The following is a 14,516-nucleotide window of genomic DNA, read 5'->3' on the forward strand; positions in this document are numbered from 1 at the left end:
CCAAACAGTGCGCTGATCCAAAAAGAATCAGACCAATGAAAACGTCCTCATCACATGATTCCTTCACAACTTCCTATTATTAATGAAAAACTGTGGTCCAAAGCAGGGGCCCCCATCCTCCAGGATCTAATGTCTGATGATCTGAGGTGGAGTTGATACAATCATAATAGAAATAAAGTGCACAATAAATGTAATGCACTGGAATCATCCCCAAACCATCCTTCCCAAGTGCTGCCTCCCCAGTCTGTGAAAAAATTGTTTCCCATGAAACTGGTGCCAAAAAGATGCTGGTTCAAGGGGTGCATACATGAAATTCTACTAAACCCTCATTCAGATTCAGAGAAACCCTAATGTAAAACAGCCAAATGGTCTGAGGAATGAAAGTGAGAATTCACCACCAATTTCTGACAAAAGAACACAAAGATGTCATTTATTACCCTGAGTGGAATTTATAAGCATTTGCTTCAATTTAGTCCTTTGGGTATGAGATTCTAGGCTTTTACTATGTTAGAGATTATTTTTCTATTTGCTTCAAGCACTACATATAATGTTTTCAGGAGTGTTACATACAATGCTTTCAGATGTGGCAAAGATTGCTCCAAGATTATGGGCTGAATTTAAGATTTCCAAATGCCCTCAGTCTTCCACATTATATATCAAGCATTTAAAGTGTATAAGTGACATATACAGAGTATGTTAGGACTTAAGAGAAGCATCTTCGGGGCCTTCCTGGAGGGAATGAGGCCTTGAATGCCAGGACTAGTGGAAGTTTAGTCCCAGCTCATAGGTATAGAAGTGAAGTTTGTATACCTTAATTCCCTAACCTCTGATTGGTCATAGAGATATTCTTGGATTACACTGAGAATGTGTAGCATGCATGTGGTTTGTGCTCAGAGATGCTCACTTGTTGGTTCAATCATAGATTTGATCATGGGTTCAATCATAGCTGAACCTACATGTTCAGCTCTCCAAGCTCTTCACCTTGGATTTCATAATGTGTTTTGCAATATGCGGGTCACCCCCAGGAGATAAATCATGCTACTTTCTGCTCCAGACATTCCTCCCTACTTACACATCACAATTTATAATTACTTTTATTTCTTTGTTGACCTGTTTTTCTATCTATCTTTCCCACTAGGGTATGAGCTTCCTTAGGGCCATGGTACCTCTAGAGCATGACAACCTGCCTGCTGCCTCACAGGGACTCATAGAGCACTTAGCAATTGTTGTTAAATGAAGCACACTTCTGAACTGCTAAAACAGCAACATCACATAACAGTCAGTTTAGCATTCAGTTTTGCCCATCACTAAGAGGAGAGTGAAAAGGTTGGCTTGAAGCTCAACATTCAGAAAACAAAGATCATGGCATCTGGTCCCATCACTTCATGGGAAATAGATGGAAAAACAGTGGAAACAGTGTCAGACTTTATTTTGGGGGGCTCCAAAATCACCGCAGATGCTGATTGCAGCCATGAAATTAAAAGACGCTTACTCCTTGGAAGGAAAGTTATGACCAACCTTGATAGTATATTAAAAAGCAGAGACATTCCTTTGCCAAGCAAGGTCCGTCTAGTCAAGGCTATGGTTTTTCCCGTGGTCATGTATGGATGTGAGAGTTGGACTGTGAAGAAGGCTGATCGCCGAAGAATTGATGCTTTTGAACTGTGGTGCTGGAGAAGACTCTTGAGAGTCCCTTGGACTGCAAGGAGACCCAACCAGTCCATTCTAAAGGAGATCAATCCTGGGTGTTCATTGTAAGGGCTGATGCTAAAGCTGAAACTGCAATACTTTGGCCACCTCATGCGACGAGTTGACTCACTGGAAAAGGCTCTGATGCTGGGAAAGGTTGGGGGCGGGAGGAGAAGGGGATGACAGAGAATGAGATGGCTGGATGGCATCACCGACTCTGTGGACATGAGTTTGAGTGAACTCCAGGAGTTGGTGATGGACAGAGAGGCCTGGCGTGCTGTGATTCATGGGGTCACAGAGAGTCGGACACGACTGAGCGACTGAACTGAACTGAACTGAAACATGAGAGAAGGAGGGGGAAAAGAGGGAGGGAGGAAGGAAGGAAGGGAGGGAAGAAAGAAAGTAGGAAGGAAGGATCCCATGGCACAGGACCACCGTCCAAAAATAAAAGCTGCAGCAATTGATGCTATGCAGATTGAACTTCAGATCAAGGGGGCAGTTTCTGCCTTGAGGTTGCTACAACATTTGCAAAGACCTTCCTTTGAAAGAAGGGAAAACATTACAGACACTCAAAGCACTGGCCATAAACTTAAAAAAAAAAAAAGAAGTATTAGGAGAGTAGGAAGTCAAAGTCTACTTTGAAAACTCCTCTTTTCAGCCCAGAAATCTAGTTTTAAAAAGTTGGAAAAGGCTTGCCTCATTTTTAGAAGTCACAGCCTCTGGACCAACGATGCTACAGCATGGCATTCAAACTGTTTTAAACACACTGTTGTCTAAAACATTTATAGGCAGATGCACTGTACACTCTGCACCAACAAAAGGAGTCGAGAAAAAGGATAAAAAGTGGCTTAGTGAAATAGATACTTGCCATATTCTGAAAGACGTAACAGTCTGGAAGCTCTCGGGAATGAATCGTCTGCAGGTCTATGCCTTTGAGTTGAAAGGAGATGTCAACTTGCAAGAGCCTGAATAAAAACATATTACAAGACATAAATTATCATAGTCTTCCTACCCTACTCTCCCTTCCCCATCCCTGTCTCCTGGGTCAGTTCAGTTCAGTTCAGTCGCTCAGTCGTGTCCGACTCTCCACGACCCCATGAACCACAGCACGCCAGGCCTCCCTGTCCATCACCAACTCCCGGAGTTCACTCAAACTCATGTCTACAGAGTCGGTGATGCCATCCAGCCATCTCATTCTCTGTCATCCCCATCTCCTCCTGCCCCCAATCCTTCCCAGCATCAGGGTCTTTTCCAGTGAGTCAACTCGTCACATGAGGTGGCCAAAGTATTGGAGTTTCAGCTTTAGCATCAGTCCTTCCAATGAGCACCAGGATTGATCTCCTTTAGAATGGACTGGTTGGATCTCCTTGCAGTCCAAGGGACTCTCAAGAGTCTTCTCCAGCACCACAGTTCAAAAGCATCAATTCTTCGGCGATCAGCCTTCTTCACAGTCCAACTCTCACATCCATACATGACCACTGGAAAAACCATAGCCTTGACTAGACGGACCTTGCTTGGCAAAGCAATGTCTCTGCTTTTTAATATACTATCTGGGTTGGTCATAATTTTCCTCCTAAGGAGTAAGCGTCTTTTAATTTCATGGCTGCAATCAGCATCTGCAGTGATTTTGGAGCCCCAAAAATAAAGTCTGACACTGTTTCCACTGTTTTCCCATCTATTTCCCATGAAGTGATGGGACCAGATGCCATGATCTTTGTTTTCTGAATGTTGAGCTTCAAGCCAACCTTTTCACTCTCCTCTTTTACTTTCATCAAGAGGCTTTTGAGTTCCTCTTCACTTTCTGCCATAAGGGTGGTGTCATCTGCATATCTGAGGTGATTGATATTTCTCCCAGCAATCTTGATTCCAGCTTGTGCTTCTTCCAGCCCAGCGTTGCTCATGATGTACTCTGCATAGAAGTTAAATAAGCAGGGTGACAATATACAACCTTGACGTACTCCTTTTCCTATTTGGAACCAGTCTGTTGTTCCATGTACAGTTCTGACTGTTACTTCCTGACCTGCATACAGGTTCCTCAAGAGGCAGGTCAGGTGGTCTGGTATTCCCGTCTCTTTCAGAATTTTCCACAGTTTATTGTGATCCACACAGTTAAAGGCTTTGGGTAATGAGACTTAAAAATGTATCTACTGGGGCTTCCCTGGTGGCTCAGTGGTAAAGAACCCACCTGCCAAATCAGGAGACAAGGGTTCAATCTGTGATCTGGGAAGATCCCACATGTCACAGAGCCTGAGCACCACAACTATTGAGCCTGTGCTCTCGAGTCCGGGAGCCACAAGTACTGAGCCCACATGCCACAACTACTGAAGCCCATGCGTTGCAGAGCCCGTGCTTTTCACTGCAATGAGAAGCCCTCACGCCACAACTAGAGAGTAACCCCCACGCATCACAACTAGAGAAAGCCCGCGCAGTGCTGAGCTTTCTCTAGTTGCTGTGTCTCAGGGAACTCAAACAGGGGCTCTGTATCAACCCAGAGGGGTGGGATGGGGAGGAAAATGGGAGGGAAGTTCAAGAGGGAGTGCTAAAGTTTGACAGAAAACAACAAAATTCTGTAAAGCAATGATCCTTCAATTAAAAAATAAATTTGAAAAGATTAATTAATTAAAAAAATGTATTTACCGATAAAATTCCAGTCTGAAGAATGATGAATTCTTCCAGTCCTGAGGGTCCTTGGAGAGTGCCTCGAGGTCTAGGTGAATGCAGTCTAGGGCCATGAAAGAACCACAGTGACTGTCAGGTAAGAATCAGATGCTAAAACCAGAAGGCCAAAGTGTGATGAGAAGCAGGAGGCTCACCAAGTTCCAAAGCATCTCAGATGTTTACTAATCACAACATAAGACCAGTAACTTTACAGTGGAGAACCTTGCAGGTCCCACCCTAGCCACATGATCAAAGTTAACATCATCAGGAATGAGATAAAGAGACATCATATGCCTCCTGAAATAATGTACCATCTGTGTGGCATTTCCACACCAAATACATAACCTCGATCCAGTCACAAAGAAACAGGAAAACTCAAGGGAGGGGCATTCTACTCCCTAAAATGTTAAGATCATAAAAAAAAAAAAGCAAAAACTTCATTTTTCTCTAGATTATAGGAGACTAAAGATACATGACACCTAAGTACGGTATGTAATGCTGGACCAGAAAGTTGGGTGTGGCTTTTGCTGTAGAGAATATTAGGGCAATTGATGAAATGTGAATAGGCTTTGTAGGTTATACTGTTGTATCCATGTTAACTAGTGTTTTTGAACACTGTACAGTTTGGGGAGAGGCATACAAGTATTTTGGGCTTCCCTGGTGCTTCAGATAGTAGAGTCTGCCTGAAATACAGAAGACCCAGTTTTGATCCCTGGGTCAGGAAGATCTCCTGGAGAAGGAAATGGCTACTCACACCAGTATTCTTGCCTAGAAAATCCCATGGACAGAGGGAGCCTAGTGGGCTACAGTCCATGGGGTCGCAAAGAGTAGGACACAAACGAGCAACTAACACTTTTCTTTCTTTATACAACTATTTGGAGGCAGAGATATCATGTCTGTCCCTTATTCTCATGTTTCAGGAGAAATTTTTACATGTAGGAAGAATGATAAAGTAAATGTGATAAAATTAACTTTTTTAGTTAAGTACCTTTGTTTAGCATTTGGGAAGGTTAGATGAAAGGTATACAAGGACATCTTTGTGCTAGCTGGCAAGCTTTCTGTTTGGTCCAATACTTTTTCCAAAGAAAAATATTAAGAGAGAAGAAAGGAACTTAGATTGTATTTAAATAAAAACAAATTAGGAGCTGTAAACTACATAAGAATGATTCCAAGACCTTCACATAAAAATTAATCTCATTGTTTTGTAGCCTAACACCTTGGCAGGAAACTTAGGGAGGCCTGGAGACAATGAACACCTTTCATGGTCAATGCCTTTCAAGGCCATCCAGCCCTGATGCCAGAACTGGTGTGAACCAGCCTGGCCGATTCTCATCCAAGCTGTTGCTACACCTTACCTCCACCTCGAAAATAGGAAAGTCAGGGCCTCCTGCAATGCCAGACACTAGTTAGGTGCTTGAGAATCTGGGTAAGGCCCATGGGTTGTTCTCTGAGAATCTTCTGCCACAATTTGACTCTTTATTTGCTTATCTATTCCCTCAACTAGAGGACAAGGTCTATGAGAGCAAGGGCATAACTGTTGTGGTTGTTAAACACTGCTTAGCATATAGGACACTCAAACTATGGAGGATTCACTTAAGCATTTTATGAAAATCAGGTATTCTGGTCCAAAACTGAGGACATGGAGCTGAATGGACAATTCAACAGCCACAATATTTAAGGGCAGGTGTCATAGGAGGTGTCTCCCTGTGTTTGGCGAATGGACCATTAGGGTCGAGAAGCAATTCAGTGTTGGTTTTCCTGACTGAGCCTTGATTGATACAGTGAGGATAGATAATCAAAAGAAACTCACTTTTTATAGAAAAAAACTCATGATGATGAAAATAGCAAACACATATGGGGCCTTACTCTCTGCCAGGCATTGTGCTTGGGGTTTTATATGTTCTCTTGTTTAATGCATCATCTTGTTTAATTCCTGAAGCAACCTTGTAAGATGGACACTATTGCTGTCATTTTACAGATGGACCAACCAAGGCACAGAGAGGCCAAGAAACTTCCTCAAGGTCACACAGCTAGCTGGTGGCCAACCAGAATTTAAGTCCACATGTGCTCAGTTCCAGAACCTGAGCTTTTCACCAATACACTGATGAGGCTGATCCCTGAGCTTCTATTTCAGAAACTCAAGAGGCCCAGGCTTTCTATCTGATGTTCAGTAAATATCTACTGAAAGCTTTCAGAGGCCAGGCACTGAAGACAGCAATGAACAAGACAGACAAGGTCCATATGGAGCTTACACTGTAGTGGGAGAGATAAACCAAGAATGAAAAATACACACAAGACGATCTCATAGTATGCACACTATTGCAAAGATAGAGTGAAGTGATGGGAGATCAGAGGGTGGGGGGCCCTGCCTGGGGAGAACTGCTGCGGAGGGGCTTTGAGGCACTGGGCTGTTTGAACTGACACCTGAAGGAGGAAGGACCCCCCCAGCTGAGCACAGATCCAAGGGGAGTGCTCCAGACAGAACAAGCCTTGTGGTACATATATACAATGGAATATTACTCAGCTATAAAAAAGAACTCATTTGAGTCAATATGAATGAAGTGGAACCAGTCTGTTGTTCCATGTACAGTTCTGACTGTTGCTTCCTGACCTGCATACAGGTTTCTCAAGAGGCAGGTCAGGTGGTCTGGTATTCCCAACTCTTTCAGAATTTTCCACAGCTTATTGTGATCCACACAGTCAAAGGCTTTGGCATAGTCAATGAAGCAGAAATAGATGTTTTTCTGGAACTCTCTTGCTTTCTCCATGATCCAGCGGATGTTGGCAATTTGATCTCTGATGCCTCTGCCTTTTCTAAAACCTGCTTGAACATCTGGGAGTTCATGGTTCACATATTGCTGAAGCCTGGCTTGGAGAATTTTGAGCCTGACTTTACTACCGTGTGAGATGAGTGCAATTGTGCGGTAGTTTGAGCATTCTTTGGCATTGCCTTTCTTTGGGATTGGAATGAAGACTGACCTTTTCCAGTCCTGTGGCCACTGCTGAGTTTTCCAAATTTGCTGGCATATTGAGTGCAGCACTTTCACAGCATCATCTTTCAAGATTTGAAATAGCTCAACTGGAATTCCATCACCTCCACTAGCTTTGTTAGTAGTGATGCTTTCTAAGGCCCACTTGACTTCACATTCTAAGATGTCTGGCTCTAGATCAGTGATCACGTTATCATGATTATCTTGGTCGTGAAGATCTTTTTTTTACAGTTCTTCTGTGTATTCTTGCCACCTCTTCTTAATATCTTCTGCTTCTGTTAGGTCCATACCATTTCTGTCCTTTATCGAGCCCATCTTTGCATGAAATGTTCCCTTGGAATCTCTAATTTTCTTGAAAAGATCTCTTGTTTTTCCTGTTCTGTTGTTTTCCTCTATTTCTTTGCATTGATCGCTGAGGAAGGCTTTCTTATCTCCTTGCTATGCTTTGGAACTCTGCAGTCAGATGCTTATATCTTTCCTTTTCTCCTTTGCTTTTCGCTTCTCTTCTTTTCACAGCTATTCGTAAGGCCTCTTCAGACAGCCATTTTGCTTTTTTGCATTTCTTTTCCATGGGGATGGTCTTGGTCCCTGTCTCCTGTACAATGTCATGAACCTCCATCCAGAGTTCATCAGGCACTCTATCTATCAGATCTAGTCCCTTAAATCTATTTCTCACTTCCACTGTATAATCATAAGGGATTTAATTTACATCATATCTGAATGGTCTAGTGGTTTTCCCTACTTTCTTCAATTTAAGTCTGAATTTGGCAATAAGGAGTTCATGATCTGAGCCACAGTCAGCTCCTGGTCTTGTTTTTGCTAACTGTATACAGCTTCTCCGTCTTTGGCTGCAAAGAATATAATCAATCTGATTTCGGTGTTGGTTCCAAATAGGAAAAGGAGTACGTCAAGGTTGTATATTGTCACCCTGCTTATTTAACTTATATGCAGAGTACATCATGAGGAACGCTGAGCTGGAAGAAGCACAAGCTGGTATCAAGATTGCTGGGAGAAATATCAATAACCTCAGATATGCAGATGATACCACCCTTATGGCAGAAAGTGAAGAGGAACTAAAAAGCCTCTTGAGGAAAGTGAAAGAGGAGAGTGAAAAGGTTGGCTTGAAGCTCAACATTCAGAAAACAAAGATCATGGCATCTAGTTCCATCACTTCATTGGAAATAGATGGAAAAACAGTGGAAACAGTGTCAGACTTTATTTTTTGGGCTCCAAAATCACTGTGGATGCTGATTGTAGCCAGGAAATTAAAAGACGCTTACTCCTTGAAAGGAAAGTTATGACGAACCAAGATAGTATATTAAAAAGCAGAGACATTACTTTCCAACAAAGGTCCGTCTAGTCAAGGCTATGGTTTTTCCCGTGGTCATGTATGGATGTGAGAGTTGGACTGTGAAGAAAGCTGATCGCCGAAGAATTGACGCTTTTGAACTGTGGTGCTGGAGAAGACTCTTGAGAGTCCCTTGGACTGCAAGGAGATCCAACCAGTTCATTCTAAAGGAGATCAATCCTGGGTGTTCATTGGAAGGACAGATGTTGAAGCTGAAACTCCAATATTTTGGCCACCTGATGCAAAGAACTGACTCATTTGAAAAGACCCTGATGTTGGGAAGGATTGGGGGCGGGAGGAGATGGGGACGACAGAGAATGAGATGGTTGGATGGCATCACCGACTCGATGGACATGAGTTTGAGTGAACTCCGGGAGTTGGTGATGGACAGGGAGGCCTGGCGTGCTGTGATTCATGGGGTTGCAAAGAGTTGGACACGACTGAGTGACTGAACTGAACTGAATGAAGTGGATGATCCTAGAGACTATTGTACAGAGTGCAGAAAGTCAGAAAGAGAAAAACATATGTATATGAAGGCATGTGTATGGAGTCTAGAAAGATGTTACTGATGAACCTCCACTGCAGGGCAGCAGTGGAGACGCAAACACAGAGAATGGACTTGTGGACACAGCTCGGGGAAGGAGAGGCTGGGATGAATTGAGAAAGTAGCATGGAAACATATACATTACCATATGTAAAACAGATAGCCAGTGGGAATTTGCTGGGTGATGCAGTGAGCTCAACCCAGCGCTCTGTGACAACCTAGAGAGCTGGGATAGGGTGGGAGACAGGAAGGAGGTTCAGGATGGAGAGGACATATGTATACCCACAGCTGATTCATGTTGATGGGTGGAAGAAACTATCACAATACTATAAAGCAATTATCCTCCAATTAAAAAAAAATTTTTTTTTTAAGTGAGCACTAAGATCCAGGCCAGAAAACTCTTGACTTGTTTGGGGGCTTGCCTGGTGGCTCAGACAGTAAAGAGTCTGCCTGCAGTGTGGGAGACCTGGGTTCAATCCCTGGGTCAGGAAGATCCCCTGGAGAAGGAAATGGCAACCCAATCCAGTGTTCTTGCCTGGAAAATCCCATGGATGGAGGAACCTAGCAGGCTATAGTCCATGGGGTCGTAAAGAGTCAGACATGACTGAGCGACACTAAGATCCAGGTCAGAAAGATCTTGACTTTAACAAGCAGCAAAAGGGTGGGAACAATGAACTAGGGGTGGGAATGAGGGCCTGAGGGGAGGCAGACGGTGGGCCAGTACTATAGGGACTTGGGGGTTTTATTCTAAACAGAACAGGAAGCCACTCACAGGTTTTGGGCCAAGGAATGATATGACTCCATTTCCCTAAGTTTTAAAAAAATATCATTCTGATTGCTGAGGGACAGGGCAAGCAAGAACAACAGAGGTTTGGAGTACAGAGGTGGCAATGGAAATGGAGAAATCAACACCTTCAGGTTCGGGGCTTGAGCAACTGGGAATATGATGGCATGATATGAAAATACTGCTTTCGTTTTCTGGGATGGGGAAGAGTAAGAAAGAAACAGGGTGGCAGGGGCAGAGCAGGGGAGGTTTGAAATGTTCTGTTTGAAAACAACAGGTTTGAAATCCTTAGTAGCTGAGTCCCAGTGGGGTGAATGGAGGAGGAGTCTGGAGTTCAGGGAGGAACTGAGCTCAGAGATGAGGGGTGTGACTTCTGAAAGCTGAAACAGGTGGGCCCTGGTGCCATGGGGGGGCCTTTGACTATGGCCTTACCTCTGTAACACCAGGCTGACAGGGAGTAGAGAGGGGCTGTGCCAGGAGGCTTGCAAATTATGGTGGCAGCATGAGTGTGTTCTGTTCTGGCCTGTTTCTCCAGGGGTATCAGAAGCTGGGGCCGTGGGTCTCACCAATGGAAGACCCTGGTGGTGGTTGGGAGGATCCAGGAGAGAAAGAAGTGAGAAAAGCAAGTGTCTGCCCAAGCAGCTTTTGTAAGGGCACATGCTGATGGGTGGGGCTTCCCTGTTGGCTCAGCTGGTAAAGAATCCGCCTTCAATGCAGGAAACCTGGGATCGATCCCTAGGCCTGGAAGATCCCCTGGAGGAGGGCATGGCAACCCACTCCAGTATTCTTGCCTGGAGAATCCCCATGGACAGAGGAGCCTGGAGGTCCATAGTGTCACAAAGAGTCAGACACGACTGAGAGAATAGCACAGCAGAGCATAGCATACTGACGGGCAGAGGTGTCCTAGAGTGTGCAGGGTGCACTGCAGGCTGATGGTGATGGACAGCAGAAAATGTATGACGTTGGTCAGAGAGAGATCTGTGCAAAGTCAAAGGCCTTCAGCTGGGGAGTACGGAGCCGGTACTTCCCAAGTTTAATGTGTGTTCAAATCATTCAGGGATCTTGTTAAGATGGAAATGGGGACTCAGCAGCTCTAAGGGCCCTGAGATTCTGCCTGTCTCACAAGCTCCCAGGTGAGCTCCATGTCACTGGTCTCGGAGAAGCAAAGACCCTTGGTCACTAAATCACAGCATCACCAAGTCTGACTGAGCCTCAGTTTCCTCAACTGTCAAGTGAAGTTCAAACTGAGGATATTTAAGGCCCTTTTACCTCTAACATTCTTTTTCTAAAGGAAGAGGAAAAAATAACATTTAAATTAAACTGATCTGAGTAAATGACAATATTCTGAAAGGAGGAGTAATATGTTAAAAATCTGTGTGCCAGATATGCTATCCTTGGTCTTTTTCTCCTGTATTTCATTCATTCTAAGACATTCACTTTTGTCACTTTCAATTGTTTCTAAAACCGATGAGTCTTCTTTAAAATTGATGACATCTTAGATTCAGAGAAATGTGGCAGTATATGTTAGTCAATGTTATACTATCTGTAAAGTTTGCTTTATAAAAGTCTACTTGATTATTCAGATTCTTTCTTTGTGATAATAGTTACACTTTATTCACACACACACTCAGAACTCTGGAATCTGTCTTACCTTATGCTAGAGTCACACACTTGGTGGCAGCAAAACCTAAGAACTGAGGTGCTTTTTTTTTTTAAGAATGACAAAAGCCCTAAGTAAAGAAAACATCAAACCTCAAACAGAATAAACTGGTATTGGAGGAGCAGCCTCATCATTCAAATGCCTCTCATTTACAGGGCAGAACACTCGAGCAGATGGAACAACCACCCTCCCAGAGACAAAGGGAGGGTGGAATGGATATGTTCTTAAAATGACAGGGGCTAATGACGAAGTGCTCATAACGTTTCATGCTAAGAACATGTGGAAAGGACAACTTAAGAAATTCAAAATTTGCAGTATAGAAAATGAAGCACCTTATGACACCCATCTAAATGTTGTAAAAAGAAGTTATTTTAACAGGGCTCACAACAGTCTCCAGTGAAGCTGAATTGTAAAGCAACATGTCTAGAGCAGACAGGGGTATATACCCTCAGCATAAATTAAGGGAAACCCTTAGTTTGAACTGTTCTATCAGTCACACAACTAAACATAAACCCATCGGGAAAGCAGGGCACAACAGATCTCTGCAGTCAGAACACTGAAGGATGCTCCGCTTAATTGGAAAGATACTGCAAAATTCATAAATAAGTCATCTAGGATAGCTTCTGCTAATTCACCAACTTAAACTATAACACCACACCAATAAAGTCAAACTCAATCCCTACTTATACTGTCTGCAGGCTTCCTCCAATGTGTCTAAGACCAGAAAACCTAAAACCCAGTAACAAGTGTTTTTAAGAATATTTTTACACCTTTTGAATAGATACATCAAAAAGTTCTCTTTGACAAGTTATTTTTAATAAGTTAAAAGATACAATCGGCTGGCTTCAGCGGTCTCTTAGAGTCAAATTAACAATCAACTTCTCTCTATTTGGTTAAAAATGGTCCATATGATAGAAAGGAAGTGACCAAGAACACCACTGTCTGATAGTCTGGGAATAAATCCTGCTTTCTGCGCTGTCTCACCTAGCCACTGATACCTACTTGGCCACATTTCTTTAATCATTTTTCCAAGAAAAATCAATTGAGGAAAAAAACATATATCAGTGGAAAACAGTCATATGATTCATCCAATTAAGTCTCACATTTTTAAAAGGACAAGTGGCTAGTAGTTTACTGTAAGCAGAGTGTCACTGGACAAGCTTTCAGCTCCCCCTCGCAGTTCTCTCATCACAGTTACAGGAACTGCCCAAGGTGGGGAGCACAGCTGACAGTTCAGGAAAAAGACTCAGGGTGAAACTGGATCAGCCCCTGCAGACTGACTACAAAACAGCTCTCAGGATAGAAGATCCTGTGCTGCTGCTGCTGTCGCTTCGGTCATGTCCGAGTCTGTGTGACCCCATGGACGGCAGCCCACCAGGCTCCTCTGTCCCTGGGATTCTCTAGGCAAGAATACTGGAGTGGGCTGCCATTTCCTTCTCCAAGAAGATCCTGTGAGGCAATAAGATAAAGCTGCTGGCCACAGAACTAGCTATTGATGGGTCTCTGGAAGCAACCTGACAGTGCTGGCTTGGGGCTGTTTGTTTTAGAGGCAAGAGGACTGGACACATTTACTCATTAAAGATTCTAAACAGCCTGCTGAAAAAAAGCATGAAAAAACCTTTGTTTTATACGGATGTCGCTCTATTATATTACCAAGACACCTTAAAATCGAGTTACAGGAAATATGGGCAAATGAACTATGAAGCTCTCTTTTTAATAAATCCACTCCAAATTTACACTGCTACTAGGACCCTGATTCCTGACCGGCTAGCTAATTGAGGAGCCTGAGGTGTGGAAACTGTGCACGAGAGGTTTGTTGAATGAATGACAAAACCTCCAGAGCCTCAAGTCAAATACTTTGCATTTATATACGGTATGTTTTTAAATCCTTAACAGCATGTCGCAAAACAATTCTACTCAATGAGATGTTAACTTTGGCCAAATGATCTCCAGAGAAAATGAGTTATTAATCACAATTCTCTTTTGAAGAGCGTTAATATATTTAACAAATGATCCACTTCAGTATTCTTGCCTGGAAAATCCTATGGACAGAGGAGACTGGAGGGCTACAGTCCATAGGATCTCAAAGAGTCAGACATGACTGAAGGACTAGGCATGAGTACATAGGCAAAACCAACCTTACCAAGCATTTTAACCCACAATATGTCATTTAACAAATACAGATCTCTTTTTTTTTTTCCCCAAAAGCTTAATCACCCCGTCATGGAGAGAAAAACTTAAACAGGAAACACCTGTGCATTTACCCTAAACCCAACAATCTTGAGTTGCACCAAAGATATCCACAAATGTTCCTGGTCCAATCATAGCAGACCCCGTTTTTCTGAGCCAAAGCCCTTGGTAGGCAAATGTTAAAGCCTCAAATAGATTAGCTGAGTGGTTTCATTTGGGTTGCCTGTGCACGAGGGTGTATTTCACTCTGAACACAGAAGATGATAAAGGCATAGAATGAAATTACCATTGCTTTACCTATTTCAATGTCGCTGTCAATATTCAGTGTCTCATTAGAAGGAAACATGGTCCCTTTTTTGTAATGCTGCTTACAGACTTTTAAAGCAATCCTGTTGTCTTCGCTTTCTCCATAACCAAGGGTTCCCAGAGATAAGTTCCTTAGCCGATGAAACTATTAAAAATAGTTAAATAAAAATATTTATGAGCCTAACAAGTTTCATCAGAAGTTAGAGCACATAGAATATACATTTAACTTTTGTTTGTTTGTTTGTCTCATATTCCTCAACAGAATTCCCCAAAAGTAAAATACCACAAGGTAATTTTCTTGGGTTGAGTGAAAACATACTGCCCCACAGTACCTGAAACTAAAGTAA

At 43.0% G+C, this 14,516-nt stretch overlaps 1 protein-coding gene across 3 annotated transcripts in view; it reads right to left on the minus strand.

Annotated features, from left to right (window-relative positions):
* MCOLN2 (mucolipin TRP cation channel 2) overlaps positions 1-14,516 on the minus strand; it is a 70,502-nt gene that overhangs the window by 27,194 nt on the left and 28,792 nt on the right. For all 3 annotated transcript variants that reach the window (XM_055403605.2, XM_088835447.1, XM_088835448.1), the window contains exons 4-6: positions 14,161-14,314; positions 4,327-4,411; positions 2,558-2,654 (exon numbers count right to left, since the gene is read on the minus strand). In XM_055403605.2, the coding sequence (XP_055259580.1) occupies positions 2,558-2,654; positions 4,327-4,411; positions 14,161-14,314 (336 nt within the window). The remainder of the gene's footprint in view (positions 1-2,557; positions 2,655-4,326; positions 4,412-14,160; positions 14,315-14,516) is intronic.

This window comes from Moschus berezovskii, chromosome 4 (assembly GCF_049115385.1).
Source record: "Moschus berezovskii isolate FMDL1 chromosome 4, NW_MosBer_1.0, whole genome shotgun sequence".
Lineage (NCBI taxonomy): Eukaryota > Metazoa > Chordata > Mammalia > Artiodactyla > Moschidae > Moschus > Moschus berezovskii.